This window comes from Zalophus californianus, chromosome 7 (genome assembly GCF_009762305.2).
Source record: "Zalophus californianus isolate mZalCal1 chromosome 7, mZalCal1.pri.v2, whole genome shotgun sequence".
Classification (NCBI taxonomy): Eukaryota; Metazoa; Chordata; class Mammalia; order Carnivora; family Otariidae; genus Zalophus; species Zalophus californianus.
The window spans coordinates 77,607,445-77,628,096 of NC_045601.1; the positions used below are offsets into that span (position 1 = coordinate 77,607,445).

At 37.6% G+C, this 20,652-nt stretch overlaps 1 protein-coding gene across 7 annotated transcripts in view; it reads right to left on the bottom strand.

Moving 5' to 3' along the window:
* The window catches only part of BCKDHB (branched chain keto acid dehydrogenase E1 subunit beta), a 218,856-nt gene that overhangs the window by 157,755 nt on the left and 40,449 nt on the right, over nt 1-20,652 (bottom strand). For 6 of the 7 annotated variants that reach the window (XR_003521718.2, XR_003521717.2, XM_027603709.2 and 3 more), the window contains exons 4-6: nt 15,312-15,445; nt 14,731-14,886; nt 12,494-12,602 (exon numbers count right to left, since the gene is read on the bottom strand). The exons of the other annotated variant lie outside the window; for it this stretch is intronic. Coding sequence is in view for 4 of the 6 variants with exons in the window: in XM_027603709.2 (XP_027459510.1) it covers nt 12,494-12,602; nt 14,731-14,886; nt 15,312-15,445 (399 nt within the window). In the remaining 2 variants the exon portion in view is untranslated. The remainder of the gene's footprint in view (nt 1-12,493; nt 12,603-14,730; nt 14,887-15,311; nt 15,446-20,652) is intronic. 7 annotated transcript variants of the gene reach the window in all.

The window sequence follows — 20,652 nt, forward strand, 5'->3', positions numbered from 1 at the left end:
TTGACAACTAGGTCAACAAAGTGAGGTTTAATTAGAAATTTTCTATTTTAACTTTCTTCATAAAGGACACTGTTTATCATATGCAAGTCGATCTTTCACTTTCAAACATCTGCCTTTGTACACATTTTGAGAAACACGTTAGGAACTTCCTATAATCAAAAGTAGAAGACTCTGGCTTGACCTAACATGATACAGTGCACACCCAAATATGCTAGGATAGGTTGTAAATAATCTTAAATGATCTGTAAGAGCCCCTGAAGGATTAAAAATATCCTACAGTGGCCTTCACAAAGTTCAATTACTCCCTCTTCACAAAACCATTTTGGACCAACCATTCCTAAAACTGGCTGAACGCTGGCTGACGTCTCTTACTAAAGCTCTATGAAATATCTACCCTTCTCTCTCTCCTGAATTTGAACACTCTGAGGTGGGCTCATGACTCAATAGCCTGAATAAAGATTTATGCTTAAGGGTGTTAATACTAAAATAAATCCATTGGAGATTTTTAAATAATACAGAAACATCTTTTGATGCACTATTAACATTTATCAAGCATAATTATCAGTCAAGCAGTATTATAGTTTACATGTATTAATATATTTAATCAAACGATACTAAGAAAGAAAAGTTTTATACTACTAAATTTGAAAATCCAGAGAAGAAATGTATTATACAAAGATATAAATGACCAACTTTTACTCGAGAATAAGTAGTAGTCTAGGGGCGCCTGGGTGACTCAGTCGGTTAAGCATCTGCCTTCTGCTCAGGTCATGATCTCGGAGTCCTGGGATCGAGCCCCAAATCAAGCTCCCTGCTCAGCGGGAAGTCTGCTTCTCCCTCTGCCCCTCAGCCATCTCATGCTCTCTCTCTCTCTCTCAAATAAATAAATACAATTTTAAAAAAAAGAATAAGTAGTAGTCTAATAATCATAAAAGATACTGAAAAGAAAGTCAAACGTGTCCCCAAAGTCACAAGAACCAGAAAGCTTTACGAACAAATTATATGAAACCTTACAGACAGATAATTTCTAGCCATTCAGTCCAGTCTGGAGCACAGAAAAAGAAAGCATGGCCTTTAATTCTACAACACTATAACAACCCTGATCCTGAAACCAGACAAGGTTTCTGATTCTGAAGGAAGGAAAACTATAGACCAATTTGACATATAAATACATGCTTGTGTTCATACATGTAAAGAGAGAAAACTATGGTCCAATTTTACATATGAACATAAAGGTCTTTTAAAAAAAATCTTCAACTGAATCCAGCAATATGCTAAAAGAATAATGCATCATGAGAGAGTAGAATTTATCCCAGGAATACAAGGATTGAAACATCAGAAAATAGGTTAATGAAATACACCTCATGAAGAGATCAAAGAAGAAAAACCATATAATCGTCTCATCAGGTATCTAGAAAGAATTTGATAAAATGCAACACCTTGGGAGAAACAGGAGGAAGTGGCATTTAAGTGAAAAATAGAGATTTCCTTAATTTGATGAAGAGTACTGATCAAGGCCCCGGTTAAGAAGGGAGGAGACACCCTTATAATAATAACAACAACAACGATAAATGTCTCATCAATTACTGCAAAAAAAGAGCAATACCTAATCATTAGCTATAGAAGATAAGATTTTCCACCCAGAAAGTCTAAAACACTTAACTAAAATATTATTAGAGAAATGAGTATGGTCTCCAAAGGCAGTATTAATGTACAAAAATCAATAGCTTTTCTACATATCAGTAATAAAAAACTATTAGAAATATGTAATAGAAATAGCCCAATCATAATGGCAACAAAGACCCTAAACATCTAGTTAATAACCCTAACAACAAATGTGTCAAACGTAATGGTAATATCTACACAATTTACTAGTGGACCTAAAAGTTTGAATAGATGGAGATAACCATTTTCTAGGAAAAGAAGAATCATTACAGTGAAGGTATAAAAAACAGAAATAAAATGCTCTGTTTTCTGCCTACTTAAAACAAAGACCTTAAAACTGTATATAATTTAGAAATAATAGGTTATATGCTGCTCTCAGTGACATCTAGTGTATGGATGGGCACAGATACTATGGTGACATTTCCAAGAAGGTAACATTAAACTGTTGAGATCCTGCTGTTGCAAGGGGGACTTCTAACAAACAGACTAACACTTTTTATGACGACAGAATACAGAAAAAAAAAAAGTGTAAAAAAAAAATACAAGAATGAGCAAAAGTCTGACACACAAGACAATAGAAATGCAAGACTTTTATTCTTAGTATTCTCAAGTTAACTCTTACAAACATTTCCAGCTTTCATTCTTATCTTTCAGTCTATAAACAGCTAAATTTTAAGTCTTGTCTCCCTACAGTACCTGTGTCAATATACCTTATCCTTCTAGTTTTTCCAATGCTATTTAGAGACACGCAGTGTCTGGCTTCAATCATTTATTATTCAGGGCTTAATCAATGAATATATGAGGCTTATCGAAAACAAGGATGGAATTAAACATAGGTTTCACAGTTTAAACAATAAAGGACATAGGCTTGTAATTTGCTCCTTCCACATAAGTGTGTATATACAACATATATTTTATATATATATATATATATATATATATATAAAACCGGTATCTTTACTTCGAAATTGTTTGGAATAAGAATTTACAAACAACTAAAATTTCCATAATAGGAGAAAGAACGAAATTCTTTTGCATGTGCCATAATTTATGAACTAAAAATCAGCTAAATCATTCAAAATGAATACATTGAAATACATCCAAAATAAATTGGTAAGTAAAGCAACTTACAGAATAGTTACAATATGTTCTTATTATTTTATGTTTATGTATGTTCTACACATTCACAGATTTGAATAAATGTCAATGCATGGGAAAAGATTTTCAAAGTAAGTTATAGAACAATGTCTATAGTATGATCTTATATAACTGTTTATATGTAAATGTGTTCTATACATTCATGTATGCACGCAAATATACATGCATAAAAAAGGTCTGAGAAAAGGAGTTGGGGGTAAGGAAAAGGAACTCTCACTTTCTGTTCTATATAGCTCTATGATGCTTGAACCTATACAAAAGTACATAGGATTAATGACATTGAATTTTATTAAAAACACAAAGTAAATCAGTCTATCATGTAGCTTAAGCTTAGTCATTGACAATGCATCCAGCTGGATTAGGCCAATGATCAAAAATAGACATCTGTCTAATGTCCAAAGTTAGTCTGAAAGTGAATGTCAATAATATAAAGAATATCCCAGAGTATAAGAAAGTTTCACTGGGTCCTATCCCATGAAAATTTCAATTATCAAGTCAATCACAAAAGATATATAAACAAATTTAAAGGCAAATTTTGTACTTCAAGTTGACTGAAAAGCTTTTGATTCTTCTTGCTACTTAATAGATCAGGCCTTCTCATCACAAAAAAGGACAATAATCTATTAGCTGCATTCCCTGTTTGTTTTAGGTTTATAATAAATGCTATTGCAGGTGGCTCAGTTGGTTAAGCGTCTGCCTTCGGCTCAGGTCATGATCTTGGGGTTCTGGGATTGAGCCCCGTGTTGGGCTCCCCACTCAGCGGGGAGTCTGCTTCTCCCTCTCCCTCTGCTCCTCTCCCCCTGCTTGTGCTCTCTCTCTCTCAAATAAATAAATAATCTTTGAAAAAATAAAATAAAATAAAATAAAATGAAATAAATGCTACTCCACAAGGTTAAGATGGAAGTCCACATGACTATAAAGAACAAATATGAAATAAAAAACATGAAATATAAAAATTCACTTGTAATCAAATAAGCAAACACTGAAATAAAATGATAGTAATAATATTTGTTTAAAAGTACAGATAAAAGTCTGGCAGTATATGCAATAAAAAGTCAACAGTAGTTAAGGAATGGATTTATGAGCTCCTTTTATCTTCTCTTTTGTACTTCTTAGGAGTTTCAGTAAGCAGATGTGAAAGATTGAAAAATAAGGGGTGTGCCAAAGTCAGCCAGCTAAGTAGGGAGTAGAGCCAGCATTTCAAACTCAGGTAATCTGGTTCCAGAATCCACCTTCTTAACACAGAGTTTACTGGATTACCCCAGGGCAGAAAAGATGCCAACAGGAAAAAGAAAAACCTGACTGGCCACCTTATGTGCCCAAACATAATGAAAATAGGTTATATGGAGGAAATTAGGGACTTTATTGGTAATAGGAACATGAGAAATTAAGCAGATGAAAAAAAGAGAAAAAACATTATTTGGTCCAGAGAAGACAGAGCCTGTATATCAATGAGGGAATAAAACGCCCCCCCCTCTTTTTTTTTTTCTTTTGCTCAGTTGTTAATCATATCAATATGATGATCATAGTAATGTAAACACTAATGATCTGACCAAAAACTACACTCGAAGTCCATGAAGATATTGGGAGAAGTTTGAATATGTTGAGAGGAAAGAATGGCACATGCTGGGGAAAAGGGGGGACATAAAATAGCTAAATTCTAGTAGGAAGTTAAAATCATAACCCCTAAAATGTTAAAAAGCAGTATAAGCATATTCTTTACAAATATGATAAATAAAAAAAAAAGTGACTGAAAGAGTTGAAAAGAATCGCCTGTGGGGGAGAATCACCGATTTGGTGAAGGCTGAGGTAAGAAACTACTATTTTTTGTCCTAAGATACATTATTTGACTTTTTAACTTCCGTAAAAGTGTTAATTTCAATTTCAAAACTAATTCAAAAATATCACAAATGAATTAAATTCTCTCGCATTACTCAGTTCTTGTGAGGGTGACTAGTATTAGATGTACTTGACTGCATCAAGATAATCCACTTCATGACGCCAATCAAAACAAATTTAAAAGGTAAAATACTCTTTTGTGTACACTGATACTGGGCAAAAACATTTTAAAGTCATCTACCACTCAAAAGCTACAATCTTCTTCTCTTCAAGATATACGAATTCACATATAATCAATGTATTTACTAAAGAAAGGAAAAAAAGAAAAGCCCCTCGATACCATTATGACCTATTTTTGCCTGAAAGGGTCATCTGAATCCTAGAAATGAAGCACCACAAGGCTTTGAGTCTTTTTTCCCCCCACTAGAACAACCATAGGTGAAAGCCGTATTTACTTCATTATCACTGATGTCATGAATCAATTTCAATTAAATAAATCCAAAAAGCTCAAAAAGGATAAAAGCAAAGCTTCTCCACAAGATGCCTGTATCTGATAATGTCACACTGACTCATTTTCTTTTTGAATCATAACGATTTTGTACATTTTTGACACTGTCTAGATTGCTCTTCTAGATCTGTCCTTTCTAAACATACCTCTCCCATTTTCCGAAAGTTTAATTGCATTTACATATCAAAATTAGAATAAAACAGAAATATTTTCCTTTCAAATTTAGAGGATAAAGGGTCTACATTTATTTATTGTATAGTCAACGTGAGTAGAAACAAAAATTCAAGAAAATTGCTGCATAAAGAATGGATTACCTATTTTTACTTTCATCTTTACAGTTCATAAAGTTAATGGCTGAACCGAAAGAAATCCTTTCTGTATGTTGTAGACCAGACACGTGGAGAGTCACCAAAGCACAGATGTTTGAACATACAGAACAGGACAGAGACTGGGCCCAAAAAGGAGGGAATCAGAGGTCGAGAAGAGCTGTGACAAGGACAATGCTGTGCCTTCACCAAATGGTTTCACCCCCTCTCCTCAAAATGCAGGAAGAGACATTGCTCAGCTGCCTTGGCCTCTAGCTGGGAATGCGGAACTAGGTCCCTTAATGAATGCATGAACCACAGGCTCCCAAACCCCATCCGTAACCACCCTGGATTTGTGACATATATAGTTTTCATAACTTTCAAAAAATCAAACTGTTGACACAGGCTTAACTAATATCAGCTACTTTTATGTACAGCTGTATAAGTTCAAAAAAGCTATCCTATATGTATTTACAAAAGTTGTTTATACACAAGTCTGTACATAGGGTCTACACATTTATTTCCTCAGAACCCTTAGGTGCCACCTCTTGGGGAAGACACCAACAATTCATTCACCTATCTTACAAAAGAAGCAAATTAATCCTAGACCAATGGAGAAATTAACACAGTACATATTCAAACCTTGGACTACACACTATATAAGGGATGTACTGCCTCAAAGCATAGCTATTGATAGTACAGATTTCCATTCAATTAAAAAGTAGATCATTTTAGGGGCGCCTGGGTGGCTCAGTCATTTAAGCGTCTGCCTTCGGCTCAGGTCATGGTCCCAGGGTCCTGGGATCAAGCCCCACATCGGGCTCCCTGCTCCACGGGAGGCCTGCTTCTCCCTCTCCGACTCCCCCTGCTTGTGTTCCCCCTCTCACTCTCTCTCTCTATCAAATAAATAAATAAAATCTTAAAAAAAGACAAAAATTAAAAAATTATAAGTAGATCATTTTAATTCTGTGGGTAAATCTTTAAAATGGCGTATTTCTTGGCATGAAACTAGGATGCTGGAGAAAGTTGTTTTATTTATGCCCTCCATTCAATAAAGTTTAGGTGGGACGTAAAACTGGGCAATGTTAGAAAGAAAGCAGCCTTTGGGTCAGAACATCTTGGTTTAAACCTGATTACCACTTATTCCTCCATGAGCAAGTTTCTTAACCACCCCATAGGGCTCTTGTGAAGATCAAATGGAACCACTGGTGTCATAAATGCCCAACACCTGGCTCTGGAGACAGACAAATGGGGTTTGAAATCTAGCTGTGTGGCTTTGAGCAAGTTGCTTAACTTCCCTAACGCCCAGGGGTTCCTCATCTATAAAATGGTCATGGTGACAGAATTTTTCTGATAAGGCTACTATGAGGATTAATTGAAACAGTCCTACTGTCTATGCAATACAGTACTATGTTAGTCCTTAAGTGTTCAAAAAGTGCTTAAAGATGAGGCAGATACACACATGCATTATCCAACTTAATCCTCTCAACAAACTTATGAAGTAAATTCTATTATACATAAACAGACAGGGCTCCTATTTCAGCCATTAGGACGAAAGTAGCATTTATATTAAGTTATGAAAGGCTGTTGACTATACTAATCAAACTAGGGATATCTTCATATTAAAAGAGAAGCATCTTTTCTCTATCAAGATGATATGTTATACCAGTCAAGATTACCTATTTTATTAGTAAAGTCTACAGAGGACTGGAACTCAAAGGAGATTAAACCTAAAATGACATTAATAGGTTTCCCCCGGATCCTTCCATTTAAACAGAGGAAGACCAAAGGAACAAGAGTAACTCAAGGAACTTTAAGAACCTAAAGAATCAAAATGGTGAGGATTTTCACTTTTGATTTCTATTTCCCTCCTGCCTTCCCACAATCGTCTACTAAAGACCATCATTCACTGAGCTGTCAGGGAACTTGGCCCCAGTCTCATGTCATTCCGGGCAAACCACCCATAGAAAATGCAGCTCTGTCTCCATATATAAAATCCCAGAAAAGTCAGAATAACTGGGTTTGAGTCGCATATCATCACCGGATATCACGGCAGCCCCTTTAGAACCACAAAGAGTGGGGTAAGAGCAGTGGCCATGGGAAGAATAGGTCCTAGCAGGAAAACAAGGGACCAACAGATGGTGAAAAGCTAAATGAGAGAGAGCTGTGCACTCAAACTCTGAGCTAAAGCCTCTACAACTAAACCAATCTTGAACAGCATTTAGTGACATAAATAATGCAGATAAAATTATATGCTATAGGAAAATTCTTTTGAGTTAGCAAGCTTATTTTTATAGATGTCAAATATTTTGGCTTCCTAAGGAATTCTTTACCTGGTATCCTATAAATACTTTATTTCAGGAATTATATATAGAACATGACTCAAAATTTGGGGAAATAACAGCTTACCTTACTGACGAGGAAAAAGCAAGTAACAGATGATGCTTTCCTGAAATTTCCTACTGTATTCACCTAGTTGCGATGGCGCAGTGGCAAAATATGCCAGGGAATTACTTCTCAACAAAATTCTATTAATGAACATTATTAGAAAGTGCACTCTTCTGTTCCCCAGGTATATTTAGGCCTTCTCGTCCTCCCTTCCTATTCAACATCTCTCTCATACTTTCCTTTTCTTTATTTCTCTAGATTACATTCTGCTAACTTCTTTGGCCTTATCGTTCAGCTAATTCTCCCTTTGCTTATAATTTCTGGCTAAACCAGGACTTTTTCCTTCATTTTTCCTTTCTTTTTTTTTTTTTCTGTGCCAGTTCAGTATACATCCAAAATAAATACACACATAGATACCAACCATTCATTTTACGGTATCTAATCTACCATTCTATTATTATCAGACAAGGAAATCTTATCCTATCCTTACTCAACACTTCCCTCTTCTTTCCCCTCCTGAAATTCATTTAGACACCAAGTATTTCATATAATCTAAGAAACTCCCAACCCATCCCCCTCTGCTAATTCCCGCCCTCCCCATTTCCTAGACAAGCTGTTAAAGCCTCCCAGCCCAGTCTAATGACCCGTCTTTCCTCACACTAATGTTTGGAGGTAGTAAGAGCTAGACATCAGTTCCAGACTCTCCACTGGGTTCCAATCCATCTCAGTCTGTCCTTGTTCCCCCCACTTCACGTCCATCTTCCCTGCCTCACAGTCAACCCTATAGATTTCAGCAGACAGCACCAAACACAGAAGTGACAATTTTCATAGACTGTTCAGCTTCTATAATTATATATACTATAGCTATATATTCTTCATTAGATCTTGTGTTTTGCATCTGTGAGCAAACCTTGACTGATACAGCAGTATCTAGAGATCTGCTCATTATAATCCATCAGATGGATATAACTTAGCTTATTCATGCAACTCCAAGTCCCCTAGTGATGGACAAATGGGTTGTTTTTAGTCCTTGCTCTTAGGAATAGTGCTGTGAACATTAATATCTTTTCAGACTTTTATTAGTCTATCTCTGAAATAGATTCTTAGAGGAAGACTATGGGTCAAAGGGTAAATAATCATTACTGCTATCAGTTCTCTTCCCTCCTTAAAATCTATGACTTCTTCTGGAAACCATATACGCAACTGTGGCAGATACTGGTAGTTGTTAATATCCATCTCTCATCATTGCATAATAAAATTTTTAGTTGGACACTAAGCTAAAGACAACTTTTCTCAGCCTCCCTTGTGACTGGGTGTGGCACCATGATGAAGTTCTGACCAATGGAATATGCACAGATTTAATATGTGCAATTTCCAAGTCATTCTTTAAGAGAAGGAGAATTCTCTTCCCCTCCCTTCCTTCCCCCTTCCTTGTGGCTGAAATGTTTCTGTGATGTTGGGAGCAAAGCAGCCATCTGGGACCAGAAGCTGGAAAGTCACAAAGACAAATGGAGAAACCAGACAGGATTCTGGTGTCCTGATATTTATGTGAAAGAGAAATAAATTTCTGTCTTACTTAAGGCCTTACCAAGAGTTTACTGTTAGCCTAAAGAATATATCTAACTTTTTTTAGAATCATCTACTTCATGAATATATCTATGTTTAAGAGGTCATTCCATACAGATTTTTTAAACATTGCATTATACTCAAAAGTTATCTTTACTTATATATGACTATGTTTTGTTTAATTAAGATTACTTAGTAATTAACCTAAATGGGCTGTCATGTAACGAATACAACTCCCGATTATTTTTGCAAAGGATTGTCAGCCTAGTATTTAAAATACATTTGTGAACCTTCCCAGTATGAATTCCTTTAAAAAACTCGAAATGTAAAGGTTCATACCTTTGGTCTACGCTATTTTAACTATTCCCAAATGTATGCTGAAAATTCATAAAGAATGTAGGAATAATAGTCAGCCTATTAAATTATTATTTATGTATATTAAAAGTCTTCCCATTGCCACCACTTCTAAGTAGCCTCTGTGATAAACCTACAGTATCTTCTTTCATTGCTCTATCTGATTCTGTTAATACAGAAATGTCTTCTACAAAGCATCTCAGATTACTGAATCAAAAATGCTCCATTCCTTTTTATATCATTCTGAACAGAGGGAAGTTTGGCGTTTCCTCCAGCAGCGTGAAGCAGACCTGAGAGATGAACAGAGCTAGGAAGAGTTGCTGCATGGAAGGCAATGAAAAATCAGAGACAGAACAGGCAGCGCCCCTCCCCTCCCCTGTCCCTTCCAGTAATATGGTCAACTGGAAGATACCACTTGAACCAGAAGCTAAGTCTAAGAAAACCACGGGTTAAGAGCATCCTGAATTCTAAGAACTGAGAATCAAATAAGATAAAGAGAGATAGGCAGCATCAGTTATGTTTCAGAACTGATATGAAGCACTGGTTCTCAAGATTTAGTTGGAGTCAGAGTCACCGGGAGGGCCGCTAAGAGACAGCTGAGCCTCACTCCCGGAGGTTCTAATTCAGCAGGTCATGAAGCGAGGCCTGACAATGTGCATTTCTAATAAGCTCCCAGGAGGCTTAGGCTGCTGGCCCAGGGATCAACTCTAGAGAACACAGTTTTGGCCTTCTCAACCTCCCTTCCTATTCAACACCTCTCTCATACTTTCCTTTTCTTTATTTCTCTAGATTACATTCTGCTAACTTGCAGAAAGTTTTGGTGGCTCACTCTTTTTTTTCTAGACTACTTTCTTCTGCAGAGAAACTCTCTAGCTGTGAAAGAAACTATTTTGCTCTTTACTGAGCCCCTGGAGGTCAAGAAAAGATTCAGAGTTAAAGTCCTTGAAATGGCACATAATCATTGGGAAACTTCTGAAAAACCTTTGAGCCCCATTCCTCATCAGTGTTTTTCATAATCTCTCCCAGCGCCAAGGCTACAACAAATTTCGCAAGTTCATTCTCTTAGCAGGAATCCTGTAACATTACACATTTCCTTTACCAATCTTGATTTCCAAATTTGCAGCAAACTGAATATTACTTTTCTAAGTTTCTTATTCACTCTCCGTTTATTAAATATGTACTGAAAAAATCTGCATTAGTTGATAAGTTTGCAGTTAGTTGGCCTTACAAATATAATATCCATAGGGGATCTAAAGTAATTAGCAAATAGCCACTCAGTGTACACCTTCCGTGTTTTCCTGTTCACCTCAAGACTTTAAATTCTTATGTTATTTCTAATTCCATAATGAGATATAAATCACAACAGAGTTCCTAAAAAATTGTAAAGATTCCATTTAAAATATGTTTAACTTAAGAGCACTGGAACTCTGAAAATTTTCCAATGGAAGTATAAAATGGTATAACTCCTTTGAAAAACTCTTCAGTAAATTCTTACCAAGTTAAATCGTCTACCCTGTGAAATGCCAATTCCATTCCTGGATGTTTATTACTCAAAAGAAAGGAAAGAGTATGTTCACAAAGCACCTATTCAAGAATGTCCCTAGCAACCTTGTACAAGATAGGCAAAACTGAAAACAGTGATGGACATTTATTCATCAACAGGAGACTGGATAAATTGTGATTATATTCATACAGCAGAAATACTACTCAGCAATGAAAAAGGCATAAACTCTGGATAAGCAACAACGTGAACGAATCTCAAAACATGAGGTTGAGCAAAGGAGGCAAACACAAAAGAATACATATGGTGTGATTCATTTCTATGAAGCCCTAACACATGTGCAACTAATCTCTGGGGAAAGAATCACAAAGTGGCTAAGTTTGGGGTAGAGAAAATAGATTGGCAGGGAAGAGGCAGAAGGAGCTTCCTGGAGTGATGAAATTGTTCTAGATTTTGTTTTTCACAGTCTTTACCTGAATGTGTAAGACCGTCAAAAAAAAATCTATCAAACTGAACACTGAATATCTGTGCCCTTTACTGTATGTAAATCACGTCAATAAAAAATGATAAGCTTAACTATTCAAGAAAAAGAATGATTTACCAAAGCAATGTTCTTTATATTCAAAATAAAATATACTTTAGACAGAATAGTTTGATATTTAAGATTTCCATTATAGGTAATAAATAAGCAGTCACAGATGAAGGTTACAGAATTATGATTCTGAGCTCAAGGTAGGGTGACTGAACATCTCAGTTTGCCTTTAGACAGTCATTCTAGTGTTGACCTAAAGCCATAGCACTGATAGTGCCGCCTTTGCTATCAAATGTATCCTGATTTAAAGGAAGACCCATAGCTAAAAGGACATTTGATATTATTTGCTACAATGCACGCATTCACTTTGCCATTCAATCTACATTTACTAAGCATCTACTATGTAGCTAAACATAGTCTCTATGTTCTTGCTAACATTTCACATTGCTCCTTTGTTTCCACAATCAGAACCTAAAACAGCTAGATGGATTTTTCCCTAAAGTTAGCATAAAATAAACAGCGAAAGACAAACTAAATATAGAAGAAAGCAATCAGAATTTTCTATAAACAAGGAAAATACAAATACAGCTTATAAAAAAAGGGTTGCAATTCTTTTGAGCTGTGTGAAACAAAATGCATAAAGATAGTCACAAATATAAAATAAAGGAAACCTTTACCTGCTGCCCTGTAAAGTATTTTAGGTTCAAAAAATATACAAGGATTTTTATCCTCTATGCATGACAAAAGAAGTCCCTTGGCCTGGAAAGGGCTTCTGGGTACAACCACCTGCAAAAACAGATTTTTTTTTTAAAGACCATTTCAGTACAAAATGTAGCCCAGTAAACTCACTTATAAGAAGGGTTGATATTTCAGTAACTTATTGTCACTAATTGCAGGGATCTTGTATTTTTAGCTTAATTACTATTATATATGTTACATATTGTCCCACCCCCCAAAAAAATTCCATTGTTAAGCAAGTATTTATCAGATGTCCATCATAGTCCGGTAGCTAAGATACTGTTCTCTTAAAAAGCCAAACTTGCATACGTATACTAAAAGCAATCTGCAAGAAGCAAAGTTGTCGATATCTTCCTATATTCACCTATAAAAAAAACTTTTCCACTAATACTCTACTGCTACTTTCAAAGGGCATGTAATTCTTCTCCAATTTTAATATACCAAAATCTCCTCCTTTCCCATGAAACACAGGGTCTTCATTTCCTAAGAGGAAAATAATCCACTGAACTTTATGATCTGAGCACTGTAATGTCCGGTTATTGCAAAGCTGAAAGGAAAGTGTAGATACTGCCCACTTCCTCTTGAGAAGGCCTTTGAGAAGGAGGAAGATGACCACAGAAGGTGGCACAAGTGTTAACTGGGCCAAGCACTCTATGTGGATACTAGTGTTCATAGCGACCCATACTATTATTATTTTCCCCAATTTAGAAAGAGACACAAAGGATTAAAAGAGAGATCAAATAATTTGTCCAAAGTCACATTGATTGCTTGACCAGGGATTCTTCCACAGTTCTGACACCAGACCCTAAGCTCTTACTACACCATTTTGCCTCAAACCACAAGCTTATGTCTAGTTTATAATGACCATTAAATAACTGCATAAACACCAGTAGGTTGCATAAATACCAGTGAATACCAGTGTTACATAGGAAGAGTTATTAAAATAAATCTGAGTTGATCTCAAAGATTCAAGTAAGATTCCTTGAAACAAACTACATTTGGCTTTCAAAATCAATTTTACACCATTTTAAAACTCTAGGATTCTTATTTAAAAAATAGCACAAATCTCACTCTTTTCTGTAAAAACAGACTGCTGAACACATTGCTTAGCATACTACACAGTGTCTTTAGGTTCCTACTTCAGTTTCTCTTCATCTGCTTTCCTCGTGTATTTTTAACATTTTGTACTATTTTCATTTGGGATTAAAAAGAGGGCAAGGGGCAAGTGGAGAAAGTCAGGAGATTGTGGAAAAAAAACCTCTTATTAAAAATTCTGGGTAAGATCATAAACTTTAAATGTGAATCAGTGTTCAGCTCAAGCACAAAAATAAGTGTTGTTTCAAATGTGGCTTCTGTCCCAACCTACCACACCACTTCCAGCTTACATTGAAAAGTTATGCAACCTCTACTCAACTAAAAAAAAAAAAAAATTATGACTGCTCTGGTAGAAAAAATAAAAATAAAACACACGTGTTTACAACCAATTCATGTTACCAAACACACATACATCACTGGGTGGACACAGGAGTTTCTATCACAATGCCCTAGAAAGCTCTTCAGCAAATAGAAACCGAAAAGATAATGTAAAAAATTAAAACATAAAATATGCAAAAAAAAGCCACTTTTTTTTTTAAATCAAAAGACCTAAACTATTGTGAAAGACGTAAGATTATTATGGAAGGCTTTAAAAGACAGATGCTTCAAAATTGTTTGATCAAGTATTGCCTTACCTGGAAAACACATATGGATAAGAAGGGCTTCTCTTAAACTGAAGCAAAAGTCCTATCCCTCTGACTTTGAGGTAAATATGTATTAAACAGTAGATTTATTAAAATTAACCCAGAATCGGTTAAGTGAGTCCCATTAGAAAGAAACAGAGCTTTGAAAGAGGGGGATGTTAAACCAACTATGTTCTCTATCTCATCCTTTGAAGTTGGTGAAGTTAATGTCAGGTTAAGCCAGTGCTACTTCAACAAGAATATTCTATAAGCCTGGGAATTGGAGAGCTGATCTTAAATAAATACTCTCTTTCTAAAAAAAAAAAAAAAAAACAATTAAATTCACATAAATTCCATAAATCCTGTTTGCTTTCCTCTAGATAAGCATATCAGTTAACAGAACAAACCAAAATGGAAATATCCAACAGAGAACAAATAAAGTACATAAATGAGGATACCTTGATTCCTGGACAGTGAGCAAAAAAAGCTTCAGGACTCTGAGAATGATAAAGAGCCCCATGGCCGACACAGCCCCAAGGCGCCCGGATAGTGAGGCTTCCACAATTAAAAAGATCCCCAGAGCGATAGCGGTACTTGGCAGCTTCGTTAACAATCTTGGCAGTGGGGGGAGGGGAGAAGAAGGACGGGTCACAAGGGTCCTTTATTTTCCATCCCTTTCCCTAACCATTTGATCAGCTCTTTAAATATACGCCCATAACAAAATAACTCCTAATGCATTAGCTCAAAGATGACCTAAAAACCCCCACGATCAGAGGTGGGAGAGTGAAGGCAAAACTCCCAACACTTCATGGATTTAATCTAAGGAATGTTTAATTAGAGGGGTGCCTGGGTGGCCCAGTCAGGTGAGGTCTGCCTTCCCAGGATCAAGCCCCAGCATCAGGCTCCCTGCTCAGTCCGTGGGGAGCCTGCCTCTCCCTCTGCCCCTCCCCCTGCTCGTGCTCTCACTCTCTCTCATAAATAAATAAAATCTTAAAAAAAAAAAGAAGTGTTCAATTATAGTAAAATGAAACCTTCTTACCTGATCAAAAGCAGGGAAAATATAATCTGCAAACTGAATTTCTGCAATAGCGGTCGCCCCAGTGACTGCGACCCCAATTCCAAACCCAACGATCCCTTGTTCACACAACGGCGTGTTGAAAACTCTATCTTTTCCTAAAAAAAAGAAAAAATAGTCCTCATATGACAAATGGGAGTGATGTAATACACAGCACAACCGAAAACTCAGGGAGTTAATGGTGACAGAGAAAAACAGCATAGAAGAGGTGAAGGAAATAGAAGATAACTAGCATGAGGGCTGGTTTAAATACAAACATAATAATTATATTAACTGTAAGTAATCTTAGTGTTTCAACTGAAAGAAAGGTTGTCCCTCCGGGATAAAAGAAAGCAAAACCCAACTACTTAAAAGAAAACACTGAGACAGTTAAGATAACAGAAGACTCAAAAGTGAAAGGAAAGAAAACAAATGATGAAAACCCTAACCAAAACAAGGTGTTGTCACCACAGGATTAGTGGACAAAGTACACTTTAGGGGAAAAGGCATTACCAGAGATAAAGCACGAAAATTCATAGTTTTAAAGGGTTCAAATCACAGGGAGGACATAATTCTAAATCTACACTCATGGAACAACACAGGCTCCAAATAAATTAGAAAAATTAACAGAGGGACGCCTGAGTGGCTCAGCTGGTTAAGCGGCTGCCTTCAGCATGGGTCATGATCCCAGGGTCCTGGGATTGAGCCCCACATCAGGCTCCTTGCTCAGCAGGGAGCCTGCTTCTCCCTCTCTCTCCCTCTGCTTGTGCTCTCTCTATCAAATAAATAAAATCTTTAAAAAAAAAAAGTTAAAAGAAAAATTAACAGAATTAAAAGGAAAAATGGATAAATTCCCAATATGGTAGGAGATATTAATATACCAATATCAGTAACTGACAGAAAAAGCAAACCAAAATAAAAAGGCAGGACTAGAGAAGATTGGTATATGATTAGCAAATACGACCTAACTGACATGCAGAGGACACTGCACCCAACAGCCAAGAATACAAACCCTTTTCAAGGAAGGAGAACACGGACATTCACTGACCACAGACTGGGCTGTACGTCCAATCTCAACATATTCTGAAGGATTAAAATCATAACAGGGTGTGTTCCCTGACCACGATAGAACTAAACTAGAAGCCAATAACAGAAAGAGAGTTAGAAAATCCTAAGTTAGAAAAAAAATTTAAATATGTCTAAATATCCACGGCTCAAGGAAGAAATTATAAGGAAATTATAAAGTATTTTGAACTGAATGACAATGAAAATTATATATCAATTTGTTGAGGTTACCAATTTAGTAAGGAGTCGAGTAGCTTTTTACAGACTAACCCACCCACATCTATTATCAACTCTGGACACAATATAACAAATAACTGACTTAAAGGCATTGGAGAGCCAAAAAGCACGCCTAACCCAAAGGGGGCTTGATCCTTGAAAGAAAGGAAGGGCAGTGGATAAGAATAACATTTATAAGTCTTGTCCCCTGAGGGGGCTTCTCCACTCTCTGTGACAAGGGACTGTTGGATTCAGACAAGACAGACTCAGTCTTTATTAGCTCGGTGGTATGAGAGAATGGGGTTCAGGGCCGCCAGTGGCTAGACACTGAAGAACAAGGCCCTTAAAAGAAGAACAACACATAGGGGCACCCCAAAGTCTGTACGTAAACTCTGTTCAAATCTTTGGCTGACCTCTATGGCTGTAGGAGACTCAAAGAACCCAGCAGATAGCAGCTGGGAGCCCAAAGAGCTGAGCAGAGATTTCGGCTCTACCCACTAAGGAAAAGATAGAATTTGGAGTTTGAGACTGTTCAAATCAAAAGTGCTTGATAAACACCTCAGGCTTTGCACTGGAACAACAAGGTGCATGTTACTAGTGTTCAATTCTCATTTGAAATTTCACCACCCATCAGCCAATATCAGCATTTCCTGAAAAATCCTAATTTCAGGGAGCTGGAGAGATGCAAATAATGACCCCAGTCTGGCCAGGTGACCAAAAGTCTGTGGACGGATCGGAGAAGCATATTTCAGTCCCGTGACTGAGGGACACTGGTTCTTCTTGGTGCACAGAATCCACTCTCAGCTCAATCATTCCTTTTGAATACAGACCACAAATAAGGCAGGTGCTGGGAAACACCAGCCAGACACATCCTGTAGTCTGCACTCTACAAGCAGGTGCAAAAACTTAAAAGCCATGATTCATACTCATCATCATCTGTGACTATGTTCTGAAATTGTGACCTCTATCACTCATCAGTTCCCTATTTGAAAAAAAAAAAATAGCTTGGTAAGTTCTGAAAATCTAGGGCTCCACTGAACTAAGAACAATTCATTAGTAGAAAATGAACAAAGATTCTAGCTGCCTCCTGTGGAATCCACATCCCTGGAATGCCTGCGCCACCTTAACCAGGTGAGCAGTGTTCTTATTTAGTCCCTGCCACTTCAAGTTCCCTGGATTCAGGTATTTGCCATTTAAGTAGATAACAGCCTTTTATTTTTTTTCTAAAGACTTTATCTATTCATTTGAGAGAGAGCAAGAGAGAGAACACAGAGGGAGAGAGAGAAGTAGACTCCCCACCAAACAGAGAGCCCAATGTGGGGCTCAATCCCGGGACCCTGAGATCATGACCCGATCCGAAGGCAGACGCTCAACTGATTGAACCACCCAGGCACCCCTAAATACAGCCTTTTTTTTGCTGCTAGAAGACAGCAAAGTTGAGTTTCTCAGAACTGTTACTCAAACGCACGTCTGGTCTGAGGAAACAGCTTAATTTTAACAACTCTCTCCAACAAGCTGCAATGACATGAACCATATGTTAAAAATCTGTTTCTATTTTCTCCCCAAAAGGTAATGATGTGGGTAAGAACACACGTAAATTGCACGATAACGATGACTTCCTCTATGTATGCCATTAACCTGATATAAAGTTCGTACACACAGTATCCCAATAAGTAAATTAACACATACAGTGATTGCGCCATGAGGCAAGACAGATCTGGTTTTCAGTGCTATCTCCACAAATTACTAAACTCCCTAAGGCTCAATTTATTATCTGTAACAAAAGAATCATGATACTAAAAAGAGCAAAATAATTACAAGCAGGAGGCCTACTGTGATTTTAAATAGGAGGGTCAAGAAGACCTCACTGAGAAATGACATATACAGAAAGAGTTGAAGGAAGTGAGAAAGTGCACTGTGCATATATCTGAGGGAATAAGTGTTCCAGGCAGAGAGATCGGCAAGTGCAAAGGTCCTGGGGTATGGGGCATTTCTTATTACATCAGAGGAAAGGTAAGAAGTCCAGAATGCCTGGTTTGGAGTAAAAGAAATAGTGGTAGGAGATAAAGCTGAAGAGTTGAGAAGGTAGGATGGGGAGGTGGCACAGATCAGACAGGGCCTTGTAGGTCACTGTCAGCTCTCTTTTCCTATGACAATGAGTGAGTCAACAAGTAGGTAAGGGAGAGAGGAAGCCACTGAGCAAAATCACGCCATTCTCTCAACTATATTCCATCTCTCTAGCTGGTATTTGGTGAATAGCCTCTAACCAGGCAAGGGGGACATGGCAAGTCTGATTACAGGATACTGCAACAATACCAGTAAGAGATGATGACACCTGATTGCAGAAAAGGTGTGAGACTCTGGATATAGTCTAAATATAGAGTCCAAAAGATTTGCTGATAAAATGGATACAGAGCGTGAGTCAGAGAAAAATGCCAAGGATGACTCTGCCAAGGATGACTCAAAGACTTCTGGCCCACATAAGCCGAAGGAGAAAGTTGCCCTTAACTAAGGAAGGGCAAAATATGAAGCATGTTGGGATGAAACACCAGGAGTTCAGTTATGGAGAGGTTACATTTGAGATGCCTTCTGATGTTAAGGTAAAGCTCGTAAATAGACTGTTACATAGAGGAGTTGAAAGTCTTCAGCATCAAAACAGCACTAAAAAGCACAGGCCTGGATGCAACTGCCAAGCAAATTTATGTGAGAACACAGAGGAAAGATCCAATGTTAAAAAGACAAGCAGTGAGAACTAATATAATCAGCAAAGTCGAAAAGAAAAAAAAAAAAGCCAGAGTTTGGAGGAAACATAGAAGAATGTGCTGGCCTAGAAGCCTCTTCGAAGAGACTGGAGTAATCAGCTGGTGCTGTATGCTAACAGTTCCACGTGAGGAGGGCTGAGAATTGTATAACGGCTGATCTTGACATTAGCAGCGTCAGCGAAGTAGGAAGGAGGGAAAGAATAAAAGCCTAGATTGAGAGGGAGTCGGGGAAGACAGATCGGAGACAATGAGTAATGATAATTATTGGGAGAGATTTTGCTGTAAAGGAGAAAAAAGGAGGAACAACTGGCTAGACAAAAATACGGGATCAATACAGGGAAGTTTTTGGTAAGACCAATAAAAAAGCATATTTGCACGCTGATAAAAATGATCAATAAGAGGGGCACCTGGGTGGCTCAGTTGGATAAGCAACTGCCTTCAGCTCAGGTCATGATCCCGGAGTCCCAGGATGGAGTCCCGCATCAGGCTCCCTGCTCAGCAGTGAGTCTGCTTCTCCCTCTGATCCTCCTCCCTCTCATGCTCTCTGTCTCTCATTCTTTCTCTCTCAAATAAATAAATAAAATCTTTTAAAAAAAATGATCAATAAGAAAGGAAGAAATGGAGGTGCCTGGGTGGCTCAGTCGTTAAGCGTCTGCCTTCGGCTTAAGTCATGATCCCAGGGTCCTGAGATCGAGCCCCGCATCGGGCTCCCTGCTCAGCGGGAAGCCTGCTTCTCCCTCTCCCACTCCCCCTGCTTGTGCTCCCTCTCTCGCTGTGTCTCTCTCTGTCAAATAAATAAAATCTTTAAAAAAAAAAAAAGGAAGGAAGGAAGGAAGAAATCATTGAGAAAATTAAATGGGGAGATGGAATAAAACTGGGGCTATGTCTTTGGTGGGGAGGGCTGGGTCTGGTGTGGAGAGGTTGACAGGAACCCTGTGTTCAGTCAGAGTGTGGGAGAAAGGCATGGGTGGGCACTGACGCGGGTATAGGAGCGTGTGCAGCCGTAGAGCTTGTCAAAGTTCTCTCTTCACTGCATCTATCTTCTTGGCAAAACATGAAACTAGATTATTGATAAAAACTAAGGATGGAGGCAGCAGTGTTGAGAGAAAAGTATGAAATAGTCATTTGGGAAAATGGAGAAGTGAAGGGACCAGGATCAGGTAGCAGGATGGTACACAGCATGAGTGGCCCCCGGAGATGACTAGTCTCAGACTAAAAGTGACATCAGTTGCAAGATGACTTTTTTCTCTGGCAACATTCTACGTAAGATTGAGGGTTTAGAA